Source organism: Diceros bicornis, chromosome 8, assembly GCF_020826845.1.
Source record: "Diceros bicornis minor isolate mBicDic1 chromosome 8, mDicBic1.mat.cur, whole genome shotgun sequence".
In the NCBI taxonomy this organism is placed as follows: domain Eukaryota; kingdom Metazoa; phylum Chordata; class Mammalia; order Perissodactyla; family Rhinocerotidae; genus Diceros; species Diceros bicornis.
This window is the reverse complement of record NC_080747.1, coordinates 36528121-36549096: the sequence shown is the minus strand read 5'-3', so window position 1 is coordinate 36549096 and position 20976 is coordinate 36528121. Positions and strand designations below refer to the sequence as shown.

The window sequence follows — 20976 nt, the reverse complement described above, 5'->3', positions numbered from 1 at the left end:
TGGCATCATCTCCCGGCTCGGCCCCCGGCCCCGCCCCCTAGCGTCGGACCCCGGCAGCCAGCGGCTGGCGCCTATCTCTTTAAATGACAGCTGTGGCCCGGGTCCCAGTACCGGGCTTGACGTCAGTGCCGCCTCCCAGGCTGCAAGGAGCAGTTAGCGCCACCGTCCGCGCTCGGGGCTCGCGGCGCGCTCGCAAGCTGCTGGGGCGGTGAGTTTTCTTTGCTTCGGCCCCTCCTCTCGCCCTCCCCGGGAGAGCCGAGCGCAGCCTGAGAGCCTCTTGCAAGTCTCCCTCACACTTCCCCGCCGTCGCCCCAAAGGAGCAGCCGCTCCTCCTCGCGCCTCCACCGCCGCCGCCGCGCCCGCGGAGCTCCTCTCCCGCGCTCCGCTCCCCCGATGGAGCCCGGGCACCGCCGCCGCCGCCGCTGCCCCGAGCCCTGAACCGGGCCGCCCCGGCCGGAAGAACGTGCCGCCCGGCCCGAGGGTGCACCAGACGCGCGCCGAGGCCAGGGGCCGCCGGGGGTGCAGGGTGCGGGCTTCGGGAACGAGAAAGTGCTGCTTTCCCGGGTCACTTGGCCAGCGGCGGCGGGATCATGGCTTTGAAGGACACGGGCAGCGGCGGCAGCACCATCCTGCCCATTAGCGAGATGGTCTCCTCGTCCAGTTCGCCCGGCGCCCCGGCAGCCGCCGCCCCCGGGCCCTGCGCGCCCTCGCCCTTCCCCGAGGTGGTGGAGCTGAACGTGGGAGGCCAGGTCTATGTGACCAAGCACTCGACGCTGCTCAGCGTCCCGGACAGCACTCTGGCCAGTATGTTCTCGCCCTCCAGCCCCCGGGGCGGCGCCCGACGCCGGGGCGAGCTGCCCAGGGACAGCCGGGCGCGCTTCTTCATCGACCGGGACGGCTTCCTCTTCAGGTACGTGCTGGATTATCTGCGGGACAAGCAGCTCGCGCTGCCCGAGCACTTCCCCGAGAAGGAGCGGCTCCTGCGCGAGGCCGAGTACTTTCAGCTCACCGACCTGGTTAAGCTGCTGTCGCCCAAGGTCACCAAGCAGAACTCGCTCAACGACGAGGGCTGCCAGAGCGACCTGGAGGACAACGTCTCGCAGGGCAGCAGCGATGCGCTCCTGCTGCGTGGAGCGGCGGCCGGTGCGCCCTCGGGCCCCGGAGCGCACGGCGGCGGCGGCGGCGCGCCGGACAAGCGCTCGGGCTTCCTCACGCTCGGCTACCGCGGCTCCTACACCACGGTGCGCGACAACCAGGCGGACGCCAAGTTCCGGCGTGTGGCGCGCATCATGGTGTGCGGGCGCATCGCGCTGGCCAAGGAGGTCTTCGGCGACACGCTCAATGAGAGCCGCGACCCCGACCGGCCGCCCGAGAAGTACACGTCCCGCTTCTACCTCAAGTTCACCTACTTGGAGCAGGCGTTCGATCGCCTGTCCGAGGCCGGCTTCCACATGGTGGCGTGTAACTCCTCGGGCACCGCCGCCTTCGTCAACCAGTACCGCGACGACAAGATCTGGAGCAGCTACACTGAGTACATCTTCTTCCGTAAGTTCGCAGTCCCCGCGTTTCCTAGTTCTCCCTGGCCCCTCGCCGACCCGCGGCGGGTTCGAGCCCGACTGGACGGGGCTCTCCTTGCACACATCCTTTACGCAGCAGATATGATTTATGGTTTCGCACTTTGCCATCTCCCCTTTGACTCCCCTCTTCTCCAACTCGGGAGCCTGCAGTGCACACGCAGCCCTCTTTCTTAACTTTCGTGTTCTTGCCTCTCGCCCCTCCCTGATCCTGGAGGCGCTGGGCTCCCTTCTCCTTCGGAGGGCGGGGACGAGACGCGAGCGTAAGGCTGAGCGCATAGGTCCTCTTCCTCTCCGCTTCTGCGGAACTCCTGGGGCTCAACTTGTGTGGCTCTCAGTGGTGTGCCTCCAAAGGGCGGGTTGGCATCAAGGCGTTGACGCGCACCGCCAGTATTACCTCCTGTTGGTGCCCGTCCGGCGCAGGAACGTCCAGTTACTAGTTTCAGAAGGGGACAACCAGAGAAGTGACAACTGTGTTTCCCGAGCCCCTCAGGGGGCCTGGGCGTGAGAGCGGCTGGTGGGAAAGAGGTCTCCATCGACCCATAGACACCTCAGATTTCCCCCACGCCAGTTGTCATCTGCAACTGCTAGGGGTTTTGGACAGCAGAGGGTGAAGAGAACTAGATTTTGGATGTCTGAACGCTGCTGGCAGGATTGGAGGTTAGGAAGAGACGTGGTGTGTGTGTGTGTGTGTGTGTGTGTGTGATTGTGTTTCCTTTCTGGGCACCTTAAGTGCGAAAAGGGGATTGAATCCACTTTCCCAGGGGGAATAAATGCATTTTCTGAAATGAGAGGATGAGGCAGAGGATTTGGAAAACATTTGGCACGATGCTTTTTGTAGTGTGCTTCGGGAGGGGGCTCTGTGGATCAAGTTCAAGAACTCCACCAAATATCACTGAGGCTTGGGGGATGGGGAGGCGGGGCGGGCACAATTTTCAGTGACGTTTATAAAGTGAAAAGGGCCACAACTAGAGGGCTATTTGGACAAATGAAAAGCCAGCTGGGATGGCAGCAGGAACATCATTTGGCAAACGTTTTCCCTTTGGCAAGACACAAGATGCTTTAAAACTTGCCTGTAGTGCTTGGGAGAGTAGCATTGGCAGCCTATGATAGCAAGCGAGCAGCTTTAATTGTATTTATTTATTTTGGTAATTCACTTACTGTTTGGGAACTAGACAATTTTTTTTTTTGCGCTTTATTTTGACTGGAGAAGTGGAAAGGAAAATTCTTACACAGGTGCAATCCTGATTGGAAGGTGGCTCAGGGTTTATTCTAGTAACCTTGGAAGTAGGGTGACAAAACACAGCACACTGGATCTTAGAGTTAGATTGTCTTTTTTAATAGTGCTGGATTTCCTGAGAAAACCGTTTCAACAGAAAAGCAAAGAAGGTGTCCACTGAAGTGGTAGATAAAAATCTAATTGTCTTAATTATATGAAAGTACTATTTGTTACACAGTCAAAAGGCGGATAATCAGAAAAGGCACCCAAAGGAAAGTAGTATTTTATTGTTTATAGTATAAAATTGGGATCTCTTCAATATATATTAAGTAATTAAACTATTTTTTAGCATCATTCTTTACATTTTATTGTTTATCAATGGGATCTTTATTAACATTTTAGGTTTTAAACATTCATGTCATTTCAACTTGGATATATTTCCAAGCATTTCAGAAAATGAGATGAAATGAACTTTTGACTTTCTGTGGTTAGTGATTTTTGTTACAGAAGATATCAACATAAGTGTTCTGTAGTTAAGGGTCTTGCATTTTGGAATCTTTCACAGTTTTGATTGTTTTTTTTTCCCCCTAGAAAGTTGTGGACTTGAAAATGTTCATTACTTTGATTATGAAGAGATAGTACAAGTTGTCCCTAAATTATGAAAAAAAATGCCCTTAAAACAGTATACTGAAGTTGGAAACTCAGCCAATTTAGTTAATAAGATAATTTGAGAGATATTTCAAATTCAGAATATTTCACTTCTGGAGCTAGAAGTATTAAACAAAATAAAATATTCATATGTGAATAACCATTTGCAGAGACTCACGTAACTAAAGAACTCTGAGATTCATTCATAGAAGTCCCAGAAATCTAAGGAAGAAACCCATAGCCTTCTTCACTGATTATCTTGTGGGGGGAAATACACAATTCCAGATTAAATATTATTCTTTTGAAGTGATATTCTAGTCATTGACCAACCAAATGTAGTTGCCATTTTTTATTTAGGATGTAAAATTTATCTTGAATGCTATTATACATACATTTATTTTATGTTTTGTGTAGCTCGCAGCATATTTTCACAAATTATTTTGGATAGGGTTTTTTTAATATTGGTGAATAAAGATATACTGTAAAATTTTTATATTTCCATCCTATTCAGTTTAATGACATAAGTTTACAGAGTGCAATTATCTTGTTTAGCAGTCTCTATTTAAAAAAGAGTGTCAGCGTTATTCATAAGAACAAAATTGTTGGATTAACTTGTCTGCTATGTTTTAGACACAGAAGGGGGCCTTATTGTCTCTTATTTCCCCTTTTGACACAGTTTTTCAACAAATATTTATTCAGTGTATATCATATATCAGTCATTTTAATACCTTTTAAAATCAAGTCTACGTGTGAACTTAGTAGTTTGAAGCTGCTCTAACACCTGTAGAATTGTAGTTTATACACTTGAACATCAATTTCAGCTCCTCACTCCCCACACCCCCATTCACCCCTGAGTTTCTATATAGGTGGAAGAGAGTGCCAAATGGTTCAGTAATCTCAGACACTGCTGTTTGCCAAATGTGTGATCTTAGTTAAATTATATACTTGTTGTATGTCTCGGTTTCCTCACCTGTATAATGAGGGTTATTATATTACCAATTTTATAGGATTTGAGAATACATGTAAAGTGCATAGACCAGTGCTTGACCTGTAATAAAAGCTTAACAAATATTAGCTGTTACAGTTATTAATAATATAGTACAGACTTTATTAGTCTTGTCAATATTAAATTTTAATTTTGTTTTATAGTAAGTATAGTTAATTTAATTGTACAGTTAGAAAATTATTTTGCAGTTAAATGATAGCATAATAAACTTTCAGAAGTTTGAAACAACCAGTTTAATAACCAACCTCTTTCCTGGAACATGGATTTTTCACACCAAGTTCAAATCACCTAGGTTTGCCAGTCATCCTCCAGTTGGTTTTTTTTGGATCGACTCCAACAGGACCCTTTTCTGATTCAGGGCCAAGAAGGGTTTTAACACTCTCTACTAGAACTTGAAACTTTGGCAATATTTTCTGACAAACCCAGAGCTAGATTCATATCTCCTTAAGTGCTTGTATCCAAGTCATTGAGTTCTAGTGCTCAATGTTATACACAGGCTATTAAACATTAATACCAGCTTCATTTGGCTACATGGACACTTTTATTTATTCTCAGACAAGTCATTATTTTATCAAGTCTTTTAGACTCTGCAACATATACTAGTACTATAAAATTCCATATTCTTCTTCTAATAGTGAAGATGGATTATCCTTTCTTGAAGGCAAACTGATTTATTGTGCTTTCTGTTTTTTGGGAGGTGTCTGTTACGTGTAGCTGTGGCTGTTTTAGCAATATCTAGCTGACAAAAAAAAGGCATTTTATGTTGGCATTGTATTACATAGACAATAGATAGTTATATGCTTGGAATGTTGTATGTAGACCACCTGTGGTTAAAACTAGAATTATGTATCTCCTTTATTTCTCATAATCAGTGAGTTTACAGAAAGATAGTCTGATTTATTGCTCATCTCGTATAGTGCTTCGAGTTTTGTACTCCATTTATTGGCTGAGTCATGTGTGGGTGAAAGTACATATTTCTCTAGGATGCATTGATATTCTTTATGTTTGGTATATCCTTTTTTTGTTGTGGTGTATGAGAGTGTCAGATCTAGGAATTAATGCTATCACTGAACTGGGCTGTGAAATCTAATTTGTCTTAATGGATTTTATATCCACTCTTTCAAATTCATTCTGATTTATTTCACTGTGTTGGGTTGAAGAAATCTAGAGTTGAACACATTCGAATAGCTATTCAGTCCTACATTAGCAGGCCTGTTGTGTTAAAACTTTCTAAGAAGCATCTTTAAAAAGTCAGTCTGGGGGCCAGCCTGGTGACGCAAGCGGTTAAGTGGGCGCACTCCACTGCGGCGGCCCGGGGTTCGCCAGTTCGGATCCCGGGCGCGCACCGACACACTGCTTGTCAAGCCATGCTGTGGCGGCATCCCATATAAAGTGGAGGAAGATGGGCATGGGTGTTAGCCCAGGGCCAGTCTTCCCCAGCAAAAAGAGGAGGATTGGCAGATGTTAGCTCAGGGCAGATCTTCCTCACACACACACAAAAAAAGTCAGTCTGTTTTGATGCATACCTTTAAAATGGTATATTATTTTCTAGTTTAATAGTACTTCTACTTGTGTCACCAAACACTGTTTTATGGAAAAGAATTCTGTTAATCACTTCTTTTCTTAAGTTGGTTTTTTTCCTCTGGAAGACTTACTAGCTATTTTTATAATTATAATGTGAAAATTTCTTCTGCAACTACATGGCTGAATGACTTTTGAATCAGTGGGGAATAAGCAAAAGGAACACATAACTTTTTAAAACATCAAGATTGTGATTTCATGCAAATACTTGCAGTAATAAAGCAGACAGACGACAAAAACCTTGGAGTGCAAAAAATTTGGAGGCTGTGCTATGGCACTGGCTCCTGTTTAAGGCCATTAAACTTTAATGTCTGGCTTGATTGTTTTTATAGGTCATGGCTTTAGCTTTCCCTGCCACCCTTGCTATAGCTTCTTGTTGGTCAACTGTTAGGCAGATAATGAAGCTGAAAGACTGAATGGCATTACAAGCCTTATTTGGTAAAGTTCTGTCTCTTTTATAGTTTAGAATGCTAGAACTCACAATTTCTGTGTATGTGTGTGCGAGTGTGTGAGTAAGCCTTAGTTAAAAAGAAAAAAAAAATCTCTTTGGAAAAAAGAGAAATAATCTATATCAATTTAGCATCAATTATTATCTATTCTATTGTCATAAGTTATTAGTTGGCATTAGTAAAAAAATGTGAAAATGATTGTCCACTTGTCATTCAAAAGTAGCCCTTTTTTGATTGTGAAAGTAATACATGCAGTTTTAGGAATTTTGTAAAAGAAAAGTAAGATTAACAAAATCACCACCAGTGGGGCCGGCTCGTGGCCTAGTGGTTAAGCTCACTCACTCTGCTTTGGTGGCCTGGGGTTTGCAGGTTTGTATCCAGGGTGCAGACCTACACACTGCTCATCAAGCCATGCTATGGTGGTGTCCCACATACAAAATAGATGATGTTAGCTCAGGGACAATCTTCCTCACCAAAAAAAAAAAAAAGAAAAAATCACCACCAGTAACTGCTAATAAAATCTTGATTCATTTCCTTCCAGACCTTTTGCTATGCAAATGTAGATGACCAACATATGTATATTTTTTGTTTTGTTTGGTTTTTGTGAGGAAGATCGGCACTGAGCTAATATCTGCCAATCCTCCTCTTTTTTTTTTTGCTGAGGAAGACTGCCCTGGGCTAACATCTGTGCCCATCTTCCTCTACTTTATATGGGACTCCGGCACAGCACAGCTCGACAAGCGGTGCATCGGTGCGTGCCCAGGATCCGAACCAGCAAAACCCAGGCTGCTGCAGCGTAGCATGCACACTTAACCGCTTGTGCCACCGGGCCAGCCCCCCAACAAATTTTTTTAAAGTTATGGTTATACTATATAGATAGTTTGTATGATGTCTTTGTTTGCTTTGTTTTGTTTTATACATTTAATACATTGATACATTTAATGACATTGTCCCTATGGCATTAAAATTTTTATTGACATCTTAGATAATAAAAGTATAATACATATCATTTTCCACAGACAGTATTATAAATAAATATTAGTGTTGAATATTTTCCCTGTATGCTTAGAAAAAAGTTGAATTTTTCAAAATACAAAATGTATAGTAAAAAGAACATTTACTATGTACCTAAATTTATTTTGTGTTTTATATACCTTACTTTGTTTACGTCTCGTAACATTCCTTCAGCTTGGCGTTAGTTCCCTAATACTTCAGTAAGGAAACTATGACATGGAGAGGTTTAGTAATATCTCTAGGTCCTAGAGCTAGTCTGGGGCAGAGCCAGAATTTGTAGTTCTGTCTTACTCCAAAGCCCTTCCTCCTAAACATTTAAAAATAATGCCTGTTTCATTCAGTCAATTTGACAAATGTTTTTCAATGTCTACTGAGTACTTAGAACTTAGCTCTATAAGCAAAAAAGGATGGTGTGAACTGTATATGCATGAACCTAATATTTCTTAATCTATGCAAAATTTCCATAAGAATGCCATAAGAAATGTTTTATGTCTTTACTTGATAAAAAGGTTAATTTTTATTGATTAAGTCTATTATATTCATGAATATTGTTAAAATTAAAGAAAATAAACCATTTGACTCAATTCAGCACATTTTTTGGGTGAACAAGTAATATCTATAGGTTTGATAAACTGACAAATTTAAACAGTGTTAAGGTAGTCATATACTTCTGCAGAAAATTAATTTTTACCTTGTGTAATAAAACACATTTTATATGTTCTTTTCTTAGGTGGCAAATGAAGAGGCTATTTTAGATGAAATCAATTTTGTAATTATATGTAGTTTATTGGTCCTAAATATTGGTTAATGCCATTAAGTTGTATACTTGGTTTAGTTAGGTTCAAAAAAAAAATCAAATACCTGTTGGATATTGGAATTGGCTTTTGGTATTTTTGAAGCCTTAAAGTATTGTGGAGATATATACATATATATATATACACATATATATATACACATATGTATATATGTATATATGCAAATATACAAATATTTGTATACGAATATATACAAATGTGTGTATATATATATATTTGAAGTACTTTGTAAGTAGCATTTCAGATTACCCTTCAAACTGTATTTAATTACAGAGATCATTTTTAAAGCCTCTTTTGAGTTAACTTCAGGGTATTTGAGTGAACTGTCAGTACTTTGCAGCCACAATCCTGCAAAACGTGCTGGTGGCTCCTCTAATCAAGTTCATTCTTTTAGTAGTGGGAGGCTACCCCAACAGAGGTTTTACAAGGACTTACTTACCTAAAGATGGGAATATCTTTATTCACAGGATTTCAAAATCACTCCAATAGGTAACTTAAATGCTTTATAAGTTCTAAGGGTAAGGGTGAACCTCCAGCTGCTGACTTGAATATACATATTCTATGCCTGTCATATACCTAATTATCCTACAAGGTTAGTTGTATTTTGCACTTTCAAAAGCAAAAATAGATGAAATATTTTATGCTGAGTTTTTCTAACCCGTGGGTTTTTAACCACTGGTCTCATAGCTATGTAATACTGAGTGACCCCTTGCTGTAGAATCCTTCTAAACTTAGCCTCTGCACTTCTCTATCTTTTTATCTGAGGCTGTAGGGCCCTCATTGCATTTCCAACAATATGTAAGTATCTCTCTTCCTTTTTTTCTTTCTTGATGTGTCTTATTTTTTCTCTCCAGCTTTATTGAGATATAATTGAGGTATAACATTGTGTAAATTTAAGGTGTACAACAGGATGATTTGATACACTTGTATATTGTGATATGATTACCACTGTAGTGTTAGCGAACACTTCCATCACATCATAGAATTACAATTTCTTTTCAGTGGTGAGAACATTTTTTACTCTCTTAGCAACTTCCAAATATATAGTATAGTATTATTAACTGTAATCACAATGTTGTGCATTAGATCCCCGGAAATTGTTAATCTTCCAACTGCATGTTTGAACCCTTTGACCAATATCTTCCCATTACCCCCTGCTCCCTATCCCCTGGTAACCACCATTCTTACTCTCTGTTTCCATGAGCTCAGCTTTTTTAGATTTCACATATAAGTGATATCATACAATATTTGTTTTTCTCTTTGACAGATTTCACTTAGCATAATGCCCTCAAGATCCATCCATTTTGTTGCAAATGGCAGGATTTCCTTCTTTCTTATGGCTGAATAATATTTCATTGTATACATATATACAACATCTTCGGTATCCATTCATCCATTGATGGGCGCTTAGGTTGTTTCCGTATCTTGGCTATTGTGAATAATGCTGCAATGAACATGGGAGTGCAGATATGTATTTGAGATCCTGTTTTCATTTCCTTTGGATATATATATATGCAGAAGTGGGATTGCTGGATCATGTAATTATCTCTTTTCATGTTGATCTTCCTCATCAGCCTAGTCTCTCCTTGAGAGTGGCGCCAAGTCTTATTTTTGTGTTCTCAGCCCCCAGTTCAGTGGCTAGTACTACATTAAGGACTCAATTAATATTTGTTTTTTGAATGAAAGTGCAAATTAATGAATGAACCAAAGATGTTGGAAGTTCTATTAAGGTAGTTATTGAATTAAGGTTTGGTTTCACTTTAATTTAAATTGCACTTATTGAGCAATTACCAGGCTACAGCTTGGGCAAGACATACAAATATGAATGACAAAGACCTTTCGTATAAGGTGATCACAGTAAGCTTTATGTAATAGTGAATTATGTTATAGAAGGGTTATGTAATATATTAGCAAGAGGCAGAGTAACGACACAAGAAGTTGTTACATAGGCATCTATAAAGAATAAAAATAAGTGAAATGTTAACTAAAATATGGGAGAGATTAAAATAATGTTATAAATGAAGTTGTCAGAATTGTAAACATACATAGATGCACACACACATTTATTTATTTATGCTTAAATGATTGGTGGGATAGAAGGTAAAAGGGATAAAAAATTAGCTTACTTTTTTTTTTTAATGTATGAAAGATGTTGGGCAAATGCTCAGTACTGCAGCCTTACCTGCAACCACATTGTTGAGAACTTGCCTTTCAAAAAATCTTAAAATGTGGAGTGGCTGCTGCCTCCTGACATAGTCCGGCCCTGTTGTGGTGTAACATAAGTTCAAGAAGTATCTGGCTATCTTGGTAGGCATTTGCAAAGGTGAGGATCCAGTTAACTCTATATTGCTATCTCTACTCTTAGTTTTTAAAAGGTACCTTAAAATACACTTAACAGGTATTATTGTTTTATGATCAATATTACACTGTCATCTTTACTTATACTCATTAACCTCACGTTAAGGTAGTTAATAAAAATAAATCAACTTTTCTGGCAATAACAGAACATAGTTTCATGATACCTAGTAGGACGCTCATTAGTTCAATATTTATTTGCCGATTAAACATTGTTCAGTGCTTGTTCAGCAGTTAAACTTAGAATGTTATTTTTACCATATTGTAACCATTTTCCTCTTAAATCCTACTTATATAGGGAGAAATGAGTTAAATACAATAAAAGAACATAATAAAGAAATACATAGTGTTGACTTCAGGTCGCTAGAATAGTGAGCGATTTAACCATTCAATTATGCTACTTCCATTTCTTTCACCCATTATAATAACAAAAACCTTGAGCAAAATGGAATTCATAATATATTGCTCTTTCTCATCGTTTTGTATAATTAGAAATGTTGTCTAATTTCTGGTACAAGGAGAATAGGGAGAGAAGTACTGTGTTGAGGGAGAGAGAATACCAGAATCTCTTGGCCTTCACTCCTAAGAAGTAAAAACCCTGAACACTATGAATGGTTTAATACTTTTTTAGTCAAATTCCTTGACAAATTCTGGCTCTAGCTTTGAGATCTTGGGAAAATAATTTAATCTCCCTCCTGAAGAGAAAGTGAGGGAAAAAATAACACTCATCTCATAGATTTGTTATGAGGATTAAATGAAGTAATCCTTATAAAACACTTGGAAGAATATCAGACAGGCAGAAGTTAAATGCTCAATATATGTTAACTATTGTCATTTATCAATTTAAGGGCCTCAAAGTACATGACTAATCTCTTTTCTCTACATTATTAATTCTCAGTATCAGATTCCTTCTCTTTTTCCTTTTTTTTTTAAATTTATTTTATTGAGGTCACATTGGTCTATAACATTATAAAATTTCAGGTATACATCATTATATTTTGAATTCTATATAGACTGCATTGTGTTCACCACCAAAAGGATAGTTTCCATCCGTCACCATACATATGTGCCCCTTTACTTCTTTCGCCCTCCTCCCACCTCTTCCCCTCAGGTAACCACCAGTCTGTTCTTTGTGTCTATGTGTTTGTTTCTTTGTTTATCTTCCACATAGGAGTGAAATCATACAGTATTTGACTTTCTCCTTCTGACTTATTTCACTTGGCATAATACCCTCAAGGTCTGTCCATGTTGTCACAAATGGCATGATTTTGTCTTTTTTTATGGCTGAGTAGTATTCCGTTGTAGATGTATACCACATCTTCTTTATCTGTTCATCCACTGATGGGTACTTAGGTTGTTTCAAAGTCTTGGCTATTGTGAATAATGCTTCAATGAACATAGGGGTGCAAATATCTTTTTGAATTAGTGTTTTCACATTCTTGGGATAAATATCCAGAAGTGGAATAGCTATATCATATGGTAGTTCTATTCTTAATTTTTTGAGAAATCTCCATACTGTTTTCCATGGTGTCCATACCAGTTTACATTCCCACCAGCAGTGTATGAAGGTTCCTTTTCTCTGCATCCTCTCCAACACTTATTTTCTTGTCTTTTTAATTATAGTCATTCTGACAGGTGTGAGGTGATATCTCATTGTAGTTTTGATTTGCATTTCTCTAGTAATTAATGATGTTGAACATCTTTTCATGTGACTTTTGGCCATCTTTGTATCTTCTTTGGAAAAATGTCTGTTCAGATCCTTTGCGCATTTTTTAATAGGGTTGTTTTTTTGTTGTTGTTGAGTTGTATGAGTTCTTTATATACTTTTGATATTAAGACCTTATTGATATATGACTTGCAAATATCTTCTCCCAGTTGTTAGGTTGTCTTTTCATTTTGCTGATAGTTTTCTTTGCCTTGCAGAAGCTTTTTAGTTTGATGTAGTCTCATTTGTTTGTTTTCTCTTTTGTTACCCTTGCCTGAGGAGACGTGATGTTCAAAAAGATACTGCTAAGATCAATGTCAAAGAGCATACCACCTGTGTTTTCTTCCGGAAATTTTATAGTTTTGGGTCTTACATTCAAGTCTTTAATCCATTTTGAGTTAATTTTTGTGTATGGTGTAAGATAATGGTCCACTTTCATTCTTTTGCATGTAGCTGATCAGTTTTCCCAAAGTCTGTTGGAAAGACTTTCCTTTCTCCATTGGATGTTCTTGGCTCTTTTGTTGAAAATTAGCTATCCATAGAGGTGTGGGTTTATTTCTGGCCTCTCAACTCTGTTCCATTGATTTGTATGTCTATTTTTCTGCCAGTACTGTGCTGTTTTGATTACCTTAACTTTGTAGTATATTTTGAAATCAGAGAGTGTGATATGTCCAACTTTGTTTTTTTTTCTCAGGGTTGTTTTGGCTATTTGGGGTCTTTTGTTTTTCCATATAAATCTTAGGATTTTTTGTTCTATTTCTGTGAACAATGTCATTGGGATTCTGATTGGGATTTCACTGAATCTGTAGATTGCTTTAGGAAATATGGACATTTTAACTATGTTAATTCTTCCAATCTATGTGTACGGAATATCTTTCCATTTCTTTATGTCTTCTTCAATTTCTTTCAAAAATGTCTTGTAGTTTTCAGTATATAGGTCTTTCACCTCCTTGGTTAAATTTATTCCTAGGTATTTTATTCTTTTTGTTGCGATTGTAAATGGGATTGTTTTGTTGATTTCTCTTTCTGCTATTTCATTGTTAGTGTATAGAAATGCAACTGATTTTTGTATGTTGATTTTGTACCCTGCAAATTTACTGTATTTGTTAATTATTTCTAATAGACTTTTGGTGGGTTCTTTAGGATTTTCTGTGTATAAAATCATGTCATCAGCAAATAGTGAGAGTTTTACTTCTCCCTTTCTAATTTGGATCTCGTTTATTTCTTTTTCTTGCCTAATTGCTCTGGGTAGAACTTCCAATACTGTGTTGAGTAACAGTGGCGAGAGTGTGCATCCTTATTTGTTCTTGTTCTTGAAGGAATATCTTTCAGTTTTTCACCATTGAGGATGATATTGGCTGTGATTTTGTCATATATGGCTTTTGTTGTGTTGAGGTACTTTCCTTCTATACCCATTTTATTGAATTTTTATCATAAATGGATGTTGAATTTTGTCAAATGTTTTCTCTGCATCTATTGATATGATCATGTGATTTTTATTCCTCATTTTGTTAATGTGGTGTATCACATTGATTGATTTGTGGATGTTGAACCATCCCTGTGTCCCTAGAATAAATCCCACTTGATAGTAGTGTATGATCCTTTAAATATATTGTTGTATTCAATTTGCTACTATTTTTTTTTTTTTTTTTTTTTTTTTGGTGAGGAGATCAGCCCTGAGCTAACATCCGCCAATCCTCCTCTTTTTTCGCTGAGGAAGACGGCCCTGGGCTAACATCTGTGCCTATCTTCCTCCACTTTATATGGGACGCCGCCACAGCATGGCTCACCAAGCAGTGCGTCGGTGCGCGCCCGGGATCCGAACCAGCGAACCCCGGGCCGCCGCAGCGGAGCGCGCGCACTTAACCGCTTGCGCCACCAGGCCGGCCCCCAATTTGCTACTATTTTTTGAGGATTTTTGCATCTACATTCATCAGAAATATTGGCTTATAATTTTCCTTTTTTTTGTGTTGTCCTTGTCTGGATTTGGTATCAGGATAACACTGGCCTCGTACATTGAGTTAGGAAGTGTTCCGTATTGTTCAATTTTTTTGAAGAGTTTGAGAAGGATAGGTATTAAATCTTCTTTGAATGGTAGAATTCACCAGAGATGTCATCTAGTCTTGAACTTTTGGTTTTTGGGAGGTTTTTGATTACTGTTTCAATCTCTTTACTTGTGATTGGTCTATTCAGATTCTCTATTTCTTCTTGATTCAGTTTTGGGAGGTTGTATGAGTCTAAGAATTTATCTATTTCTTCTAGGTTATCCAATTTGTTGGTGTATAGCTTTTCATAGTATTTTTTTGTGATTTCTCCACTTTCATTTCTGATTTTATTTAGTTGAGCCTTTCTTTTTTGTCTTAGTGAGTCTAGCAAAGGATTTGTCAATTTTTTAATCTTTTCAAAGAACCATCTCTTAATTTCCTTGTTCCTTTTAGTGTCTTTTTAGTCTTTATTTCATTTATTTCTGCTCTGATTTTTATTATTTCCTTTCTTTTTCTAATTTTGGGCTTCATTTGTTTTTCTTTTTCTAGTTCTTTAGGTATATTGTTAGATTGTTTATTTAAGATTTTTCTTGTTTCCTGAGGTAGGTCTATATTGCTATATACTTCCCTCTTAGTACCACTTTTGCTGCATTCCATAAGTTTTGGTGTGTTGTGTTTTCATTTTCATTTGTCTCCAGGTATTTTTTGATATCTCCTTTGATTTCTTCATTGATCCAGTAGTTGTTCAGTAGCATGTTGTTTAGTCTCCACGTATTTGTGACTTTTCCAGCTTTCTTCTTGCAGTTGATTTTTAGTTTCATACCGTTGTGGTTGGAAAAGATGCTTGATATGATTTCAATCTTCTTAAATTTATTGAGGCTTGTTTTGTTTCCCAACATATGGTCTATCTTTGAGAATGATCCATGTGCACTTGGAAAGAATGTGTATTTTGCTGCTTTTGGATGGACCATTCTATAAATATCTATTAAATCCATCTGGTCTAGTGTTTCACTTAAGGCCCATGTTTCCTTGTTGATATTCTGTCTGGATGATTTATCCATTGATGTAAGTGGGGTGTTAAAGTCCCCAATTATTTTTATGTTGCTTTCAATTTTTCTTTTTACGTCTATTAATAGTTGTTTTGTATGCTTCGATGGCTCCTGTATTAGGTACATATATATTAATAAGGGTTATGTCTTCTTGGTGGGATGTCATTTTCTCATAGTATAATGTCCATCTTTGTCTCTTGTTATCTTTTTTGGCTTGAGGTCTATTTTGTCTGATATAAATATGTCTACACCCATTTTCTTTTCGTTGCTATTTGCTTGGAGTATCACCTTCTATCCCTTCACTCTGAGTCTATGTTTTTCTTTACAGCTGAGACAAGTCTCCTGGAGGCAGCATATTGTTGGATCTTGTTTTCTAATCCATCCAGCCACTTTGTGTCGTTTGATTGGTGAATTCAATGCATTTACATTTAGAGTGATTATTGATATATGAGGGCTTAATGCTGTGATTTTATTTTTTGTTTTCTGGTTGTTCTATATTTCCATTGTTTCTTTTTCTTTATATTTCTGTCTGCCAGTTTGGTGGTTTTCTGTGATGTTTTTCTCAGTTTCTTCTTTTTTTATGTTTTGTGACTCTGCTCTGATTTTTTGTTTTGTGGTTACCATAAGGTTTGTATAAAAGATCTCATAGATGAGATAGTCCTTTTTTTGCTGATAGCAGCATATCTCCATTAACCTAAGCAGGTTCTGTCCTTTTCTTCTTTCTCTTCTATGTTTTTGTTGTCACAAATTATCTTTTTTTTTTTGTATTGTGAGTTTGTTAACCAATTGATGTTGTTGCAGTTATTTTTTATGCTTTCTTTCCCTTTAGCCTTAAGTTATAATTAAGTGTTTACTAACTTATTCTGATATAGAGTTGAAATTTTCTGATTCTATTTATCACCTTGATCAAAGCTTTGTATACCTTTGCCTTTTTGTTTCAGGTAGGAGGGCTCCTTTCAACATTTTTTGTAAGGCAGGTCTAGTGACAGTGAACTCTCTCAACTATTGTTTGTTTGGGAAAGCCTTTATATTTCGCTTTTATATCTGAAGGATAACTTTGCTGGGTAGAGTATTCTTGGCTGATAATTTTTGTCTTTCAATATTTTGGATATATCATTCTGCTCTTTTCTAGCCTGTAGAGTGTCTGCTGAGAAATCCACCCATAGCTTGATGAGGGTTCCATTGTAAATTATTTTTTTCTCTCTGGCTGCCCTTAATATTCTCTTTGTCATTGACTTTTGGCAGTTTTGCTATAGTGTGCCTTTGAGAAGGTCTTTTTGCATTGAGATAATTAAGAGTTCTATTAACTTCATGTACTTGTATATCCAGTTCCTTCTTCAGGAAGGAATAAGCTCTCTGCTCTTTCATCCCTCTCTTCTCTTTCTGGGATACTCGTTATCCTTATGTTGATTTTCTTAATTAGTCTGATATTTCACATAGAGTTTCTTCATTTTTAAAAAATCTTAGTTCTCTCTCCTCTTCCACCTGAATCATTTCTAGATTTCTCTCTTCAAGCTTGCTAATTCTCTCTTCCACATGGTCTGTTGTAATTCCAATGCTTTCTACTTTATTTTTCATCTCATTAATTGTGCTCTTTATCTCTAGAATTTCTGTTTGGGTCTTTTTAGAGTTTCAATCTGTTTCGTGAAGTACTTGCCCTGTTCATTAATTTTATCCGTGAGCTCATTGAACTGTCTTTCTTCATTTTATTGTAACTCATTGTGTTTCCTCATGACAGCTATTTTGAATTCTCTGTTAGATTGCAATCTTCTGTGACTTCAAGATTGGTTTTTTGAGAGTTGTCATTATTTTTCTGTTCTGCCCTGTTACTGTAGTTCTTCATGGTACTTGATAAGTTGATCCTCTGCTGGTGCATTTGTGGTAGTAAACACCTTTCTTTTGGTAAAGCTTTGGTTACTTTGGTTCTGAGCTGATTCTGGTTGTATTTGAGAGCCTGCACTTTCCACCCTCCCCTACCTCTGCTAGAGGCATTGTCAGTGCCCTCCTTGTGCTGCTTGTGCCTCTGAGGTAGATGGTACCTTGCTACTTACAATGTCACTGCACTCTCAGGTGTTGCCACTGGAGTCTGCAGGCTGTGAGCACTGCTGCTGCTTCTGGGGTCACCTGGGTCTTGTGTTCCCCCACTGGCTCTCCACGGCCTTGAGTGCTGCTGTCACATGCTACATCTGTGCTGCTGCTTCCAGGTTATCTGGGGCTGCTGGCAGCACTGCTGCTAGGGCACTGGGTTCACAGGTGTCACAGTCACTGCCAAGGGCTCATTGTCTTGTATGCAGCCCCACTGCTGGTAGGGCTGGTGTCAGGCGTACCACCACTGGGGGCTGAGTCATGGGTACTGCTGTCACTCCTGAAGCCTCAGGTTGCAGGTGCCACCTGCCACTGCTGGGGGAGGGGGAGGGGCTAAGCTGTGAGTGCTGCTGCTGCTCTTGCAGCGTTTGGTCTCCAGTGCCATTGTGCTTTTTTTTTTTTTTTTTGATTTTTATTGATATTTTAATGGTTTCTAACATTGTGAAATTTTGGGTTGTACATTTTTGTTTGTCCATCACCCCATATATGACTCCCTTCACCCCTTGTGCCCACCCCCCACCCCCCCTTCCCGGGTAACCACAGTCCAGTTTTCTCTGTCCATGTGTTGGTTTATATTCCACATATGAGTGAGATCATACAGTGTTTGTCTTTCTCTTTCTGGCTTATTTCACTTAACATAATACGCTCCAGGCCCATCCATGTTGTTGCAAATGGGACGATTTTGTCTTTTTTTATGGCTGAGTAGTATTCCATTGTATATATATACCACATTTTCTTAATCCAATCGTCAGTCGAGGGACACTTAGGTTGCTTCCACTTCTTGGCTATGGTGAATAATGCTGCAATGAACATAGGGGTGCATAAGCCTCTTTGGATTGTTGATTTCAGGTGCGTTGGATAGATTCCCAGTAGTGGGATGGCTGGATCATAGGGCATCTCTATTTTTAATTCTTTGAGGAATCTCCATACCGTTTTCCATAGAGGCTGCACCAATTTGCATTCCCACCAGCTGTGTATGAGGGTTCCTGTTTCTCCACATCCTCTCCAACATTTGTTGTTTTTTGTCTTGGTGGTTATAGCCATTCTAACGGGCGTGAGGTGGTATCTTAGTGTTGTTTTGATTTGCATTTCCCTGATGATTAGTGATGTTGAGCATCTTTTCATGTGCCTATTGGCCATCTGTATATCTTCCTTGGAGAAGTGTCTATTCATTTCCTCTGCCCATTTTTTGATCGAGTTGTTTGTTTTTTTGTTGTTCAATTGTGTGAGTTCTTTATATATTATGGAGATCAACCCCTTGTCAGATGTATGTTTTGCAAATATTCTCTCCCAGCTGGTTGGTTGTTTGTTCATCTTGATTCTGATTTCATTTGTCTTATAAAAGCTCTTTAGTCTGATAAAGTCCCACTTGTTTATTTTTTCTTTAGTTTCCCTAGTCTGGGTAGGCATGTCATCCGAAAAGATTCCTTTAAACCCAATGTCAAATAGTGTGTTGCCTATATTTTCTTCTATGAGTTTTATAGTTTCAGGTCTCACCTTCAGGTCTTTGATCCATTTTGAGTTAATTTTTGTGAATGGCGATAGCACATGGTCCACTTTCATTCTTTTGCATGTGGATGTCCAGTTTTCCCAACACCATTTATTGAAGAGACTTTCCTTTCTCCATTGCATGTCCTTAGCACCTTTGTCGAAAATTAGCTGTCCGTATATGTGTGGTTTTATTTCTGGGCTTTCAATTCTGTTCCATTGATCTGTGTGTCTATTTTTGTACCAGTACCATGCTGTTTTGATTACTATTGCTTTGTAGTATGTTTTGAAGTCAGGAATTGTGATGCCTCCTGCTTTGTTCTTTTTCTTTAGGATTTCTTTAGCTATTCGGGGTCTTTTGTTGCCCCATATAAATTTTAGTATTCTTTTTTCTATTTCTGTGAAGAATGTCATTGGGATTCTGATTGGGATTGCATTGAATCTGTAGATTGCTTTAGGTAATATAGACATTTTAACTATGTTTATTCTTCCAATCCACGTGCATGGGATATCTTTCCATTTCTTTATGTCATCGTAGATTTCCCTCAATAATGTCTTGTAGTTCTCATTGTATAGGTCCTTCACCTCCTTGGTAAGATTTATTCCTAGGTATTTTATTCTTTTTGATGCAATTGTAAATGGTATTATCTTTTTGAGCTCTCTTTCTGTTAGTTCATTATTAGCATATAGAAATGCAACTGATTTTTGTAGATTGATTTTGTACCCTGCAACTTTGCTGTAGTTGTTGATTGTTTCTAACAGTTTTCCAACAGATTCTTTAGGGTTTTCTATATATACAATCATGTCATCTGCAAATAGTGAGAGTTTCACTTCTTCGTTACCTATTTGGATTCCTTTTATTCCTTTTTCTTGCCTAATTGCTCTGGCCAAAACCTCCAGTACTATGTTGAACAGGAGTGGTGAGAGTGGGCAGCCCTGCCTCGTTCCTGTTCTCCGAGGAATGGCTTTCAGTCTTTCCCCGCTGAGTATGATGTTAGCTGTGGGTTTGTCATATATGGCCTTTATTATGTTGAGGTACTTTCCTTCTATTCCCATTTTATTGAGAGTTTTTATCATAAATGGATGTTGTATCTTGTCAAATGCCTTCTCTGCGTCTATTGAGATGATCATGTGGTTTTTATTCTTTGTTTTGTTGATGTGATGTATCACGTTGATTGATTTGCGGATGTTGAACCATCCCTGCGTCTCTGGTATAAATCCCACTTGATCATGGTGTATGATCTTTTTAATATATTGTTGTATTCGGTTTGCCAATATTTTGTTGAGGATTTTTGCATCAATGTTCATCAGCGATATTGGCCTGTAATTTTCTTTCTTTGTATTGTCTTTGTCTGGTTTCGGTATCAGGGTGATGTTGGCCTCGTAGAATGATTCAGGAAGTGTTCCATCTTCCTCTATTTTTTGGAATAGTTTGAGGAGGATGGGTATTAAATCTTCTTTGAATGTTTGGTAAAATTCACTGGAGAAGCCATCTGGTCCTGGACTTTTATTTTTTGGGAGGTTTTTGATTACTATTTCAATCTCTTTACTTGTGATTGGTCTATTCAGATTCTCCATTTCTTCTTGGTTCAATTTTGGGAGGTTGTATAAGTCTAAGAATTTATCCATTTCTTCTAGATTGTCCAATTTGTTGGCATATAATTTCTCATAGTATTCTCTTATAATCCTCTGTATTTCCATGGTATCCGTTGTAATTTCTCCTCTTTCATTTCTAATTTTATTTACTTGAGCCTTTTCTCTTTTTTTCTTAGTTAGCCTGGCTAAGGGTTTGTCTATTTTGTTTATCTTCTCGAAGAACCAACTCTTTGTTTCATTAATCCTTTCTACTGTTTTTTTGGTCTCAATATCATTTATTTCTGCTCTGATTTTTATTATTTCTCTCCTTCTGCTGGCTTTGGGCTTTGTTTGTTCTTCTTTTTCTAGTTCTGTTAGGTGTAATTTAAGGTTGCCTATTAGGGCTTTTTCTTGTTTGTTAAGGTGGG

At 38.8% G+C, this 20976-nt stretch overlaps 1 protein-coding gene across 1 annotated transcript in view; it reads left to right on the top strand.

The window, feature by feature from the left end:
* The first annotated feature begins 541 nt into the window (after nucleotides 1–541).
* KCTD8 (potassium channel tetramerization domain containing 8) overlaps nucleotides 542–20976 on the top strand; it is a 257355-nt gene continuing 236920 nt past the window's right edge. The window contains exon 1 of the mRNA XM_058546984.1: nucleotides 542–1545. Coding sequence (XP_058402967.1) covers nucleotides 591–1545 — 955 coding nt within the window. The 5' untranslated portion in view covers nucleotides 542–590. The remainder of the gene's footprint in view (nucleotides 1546–20976) is intronic.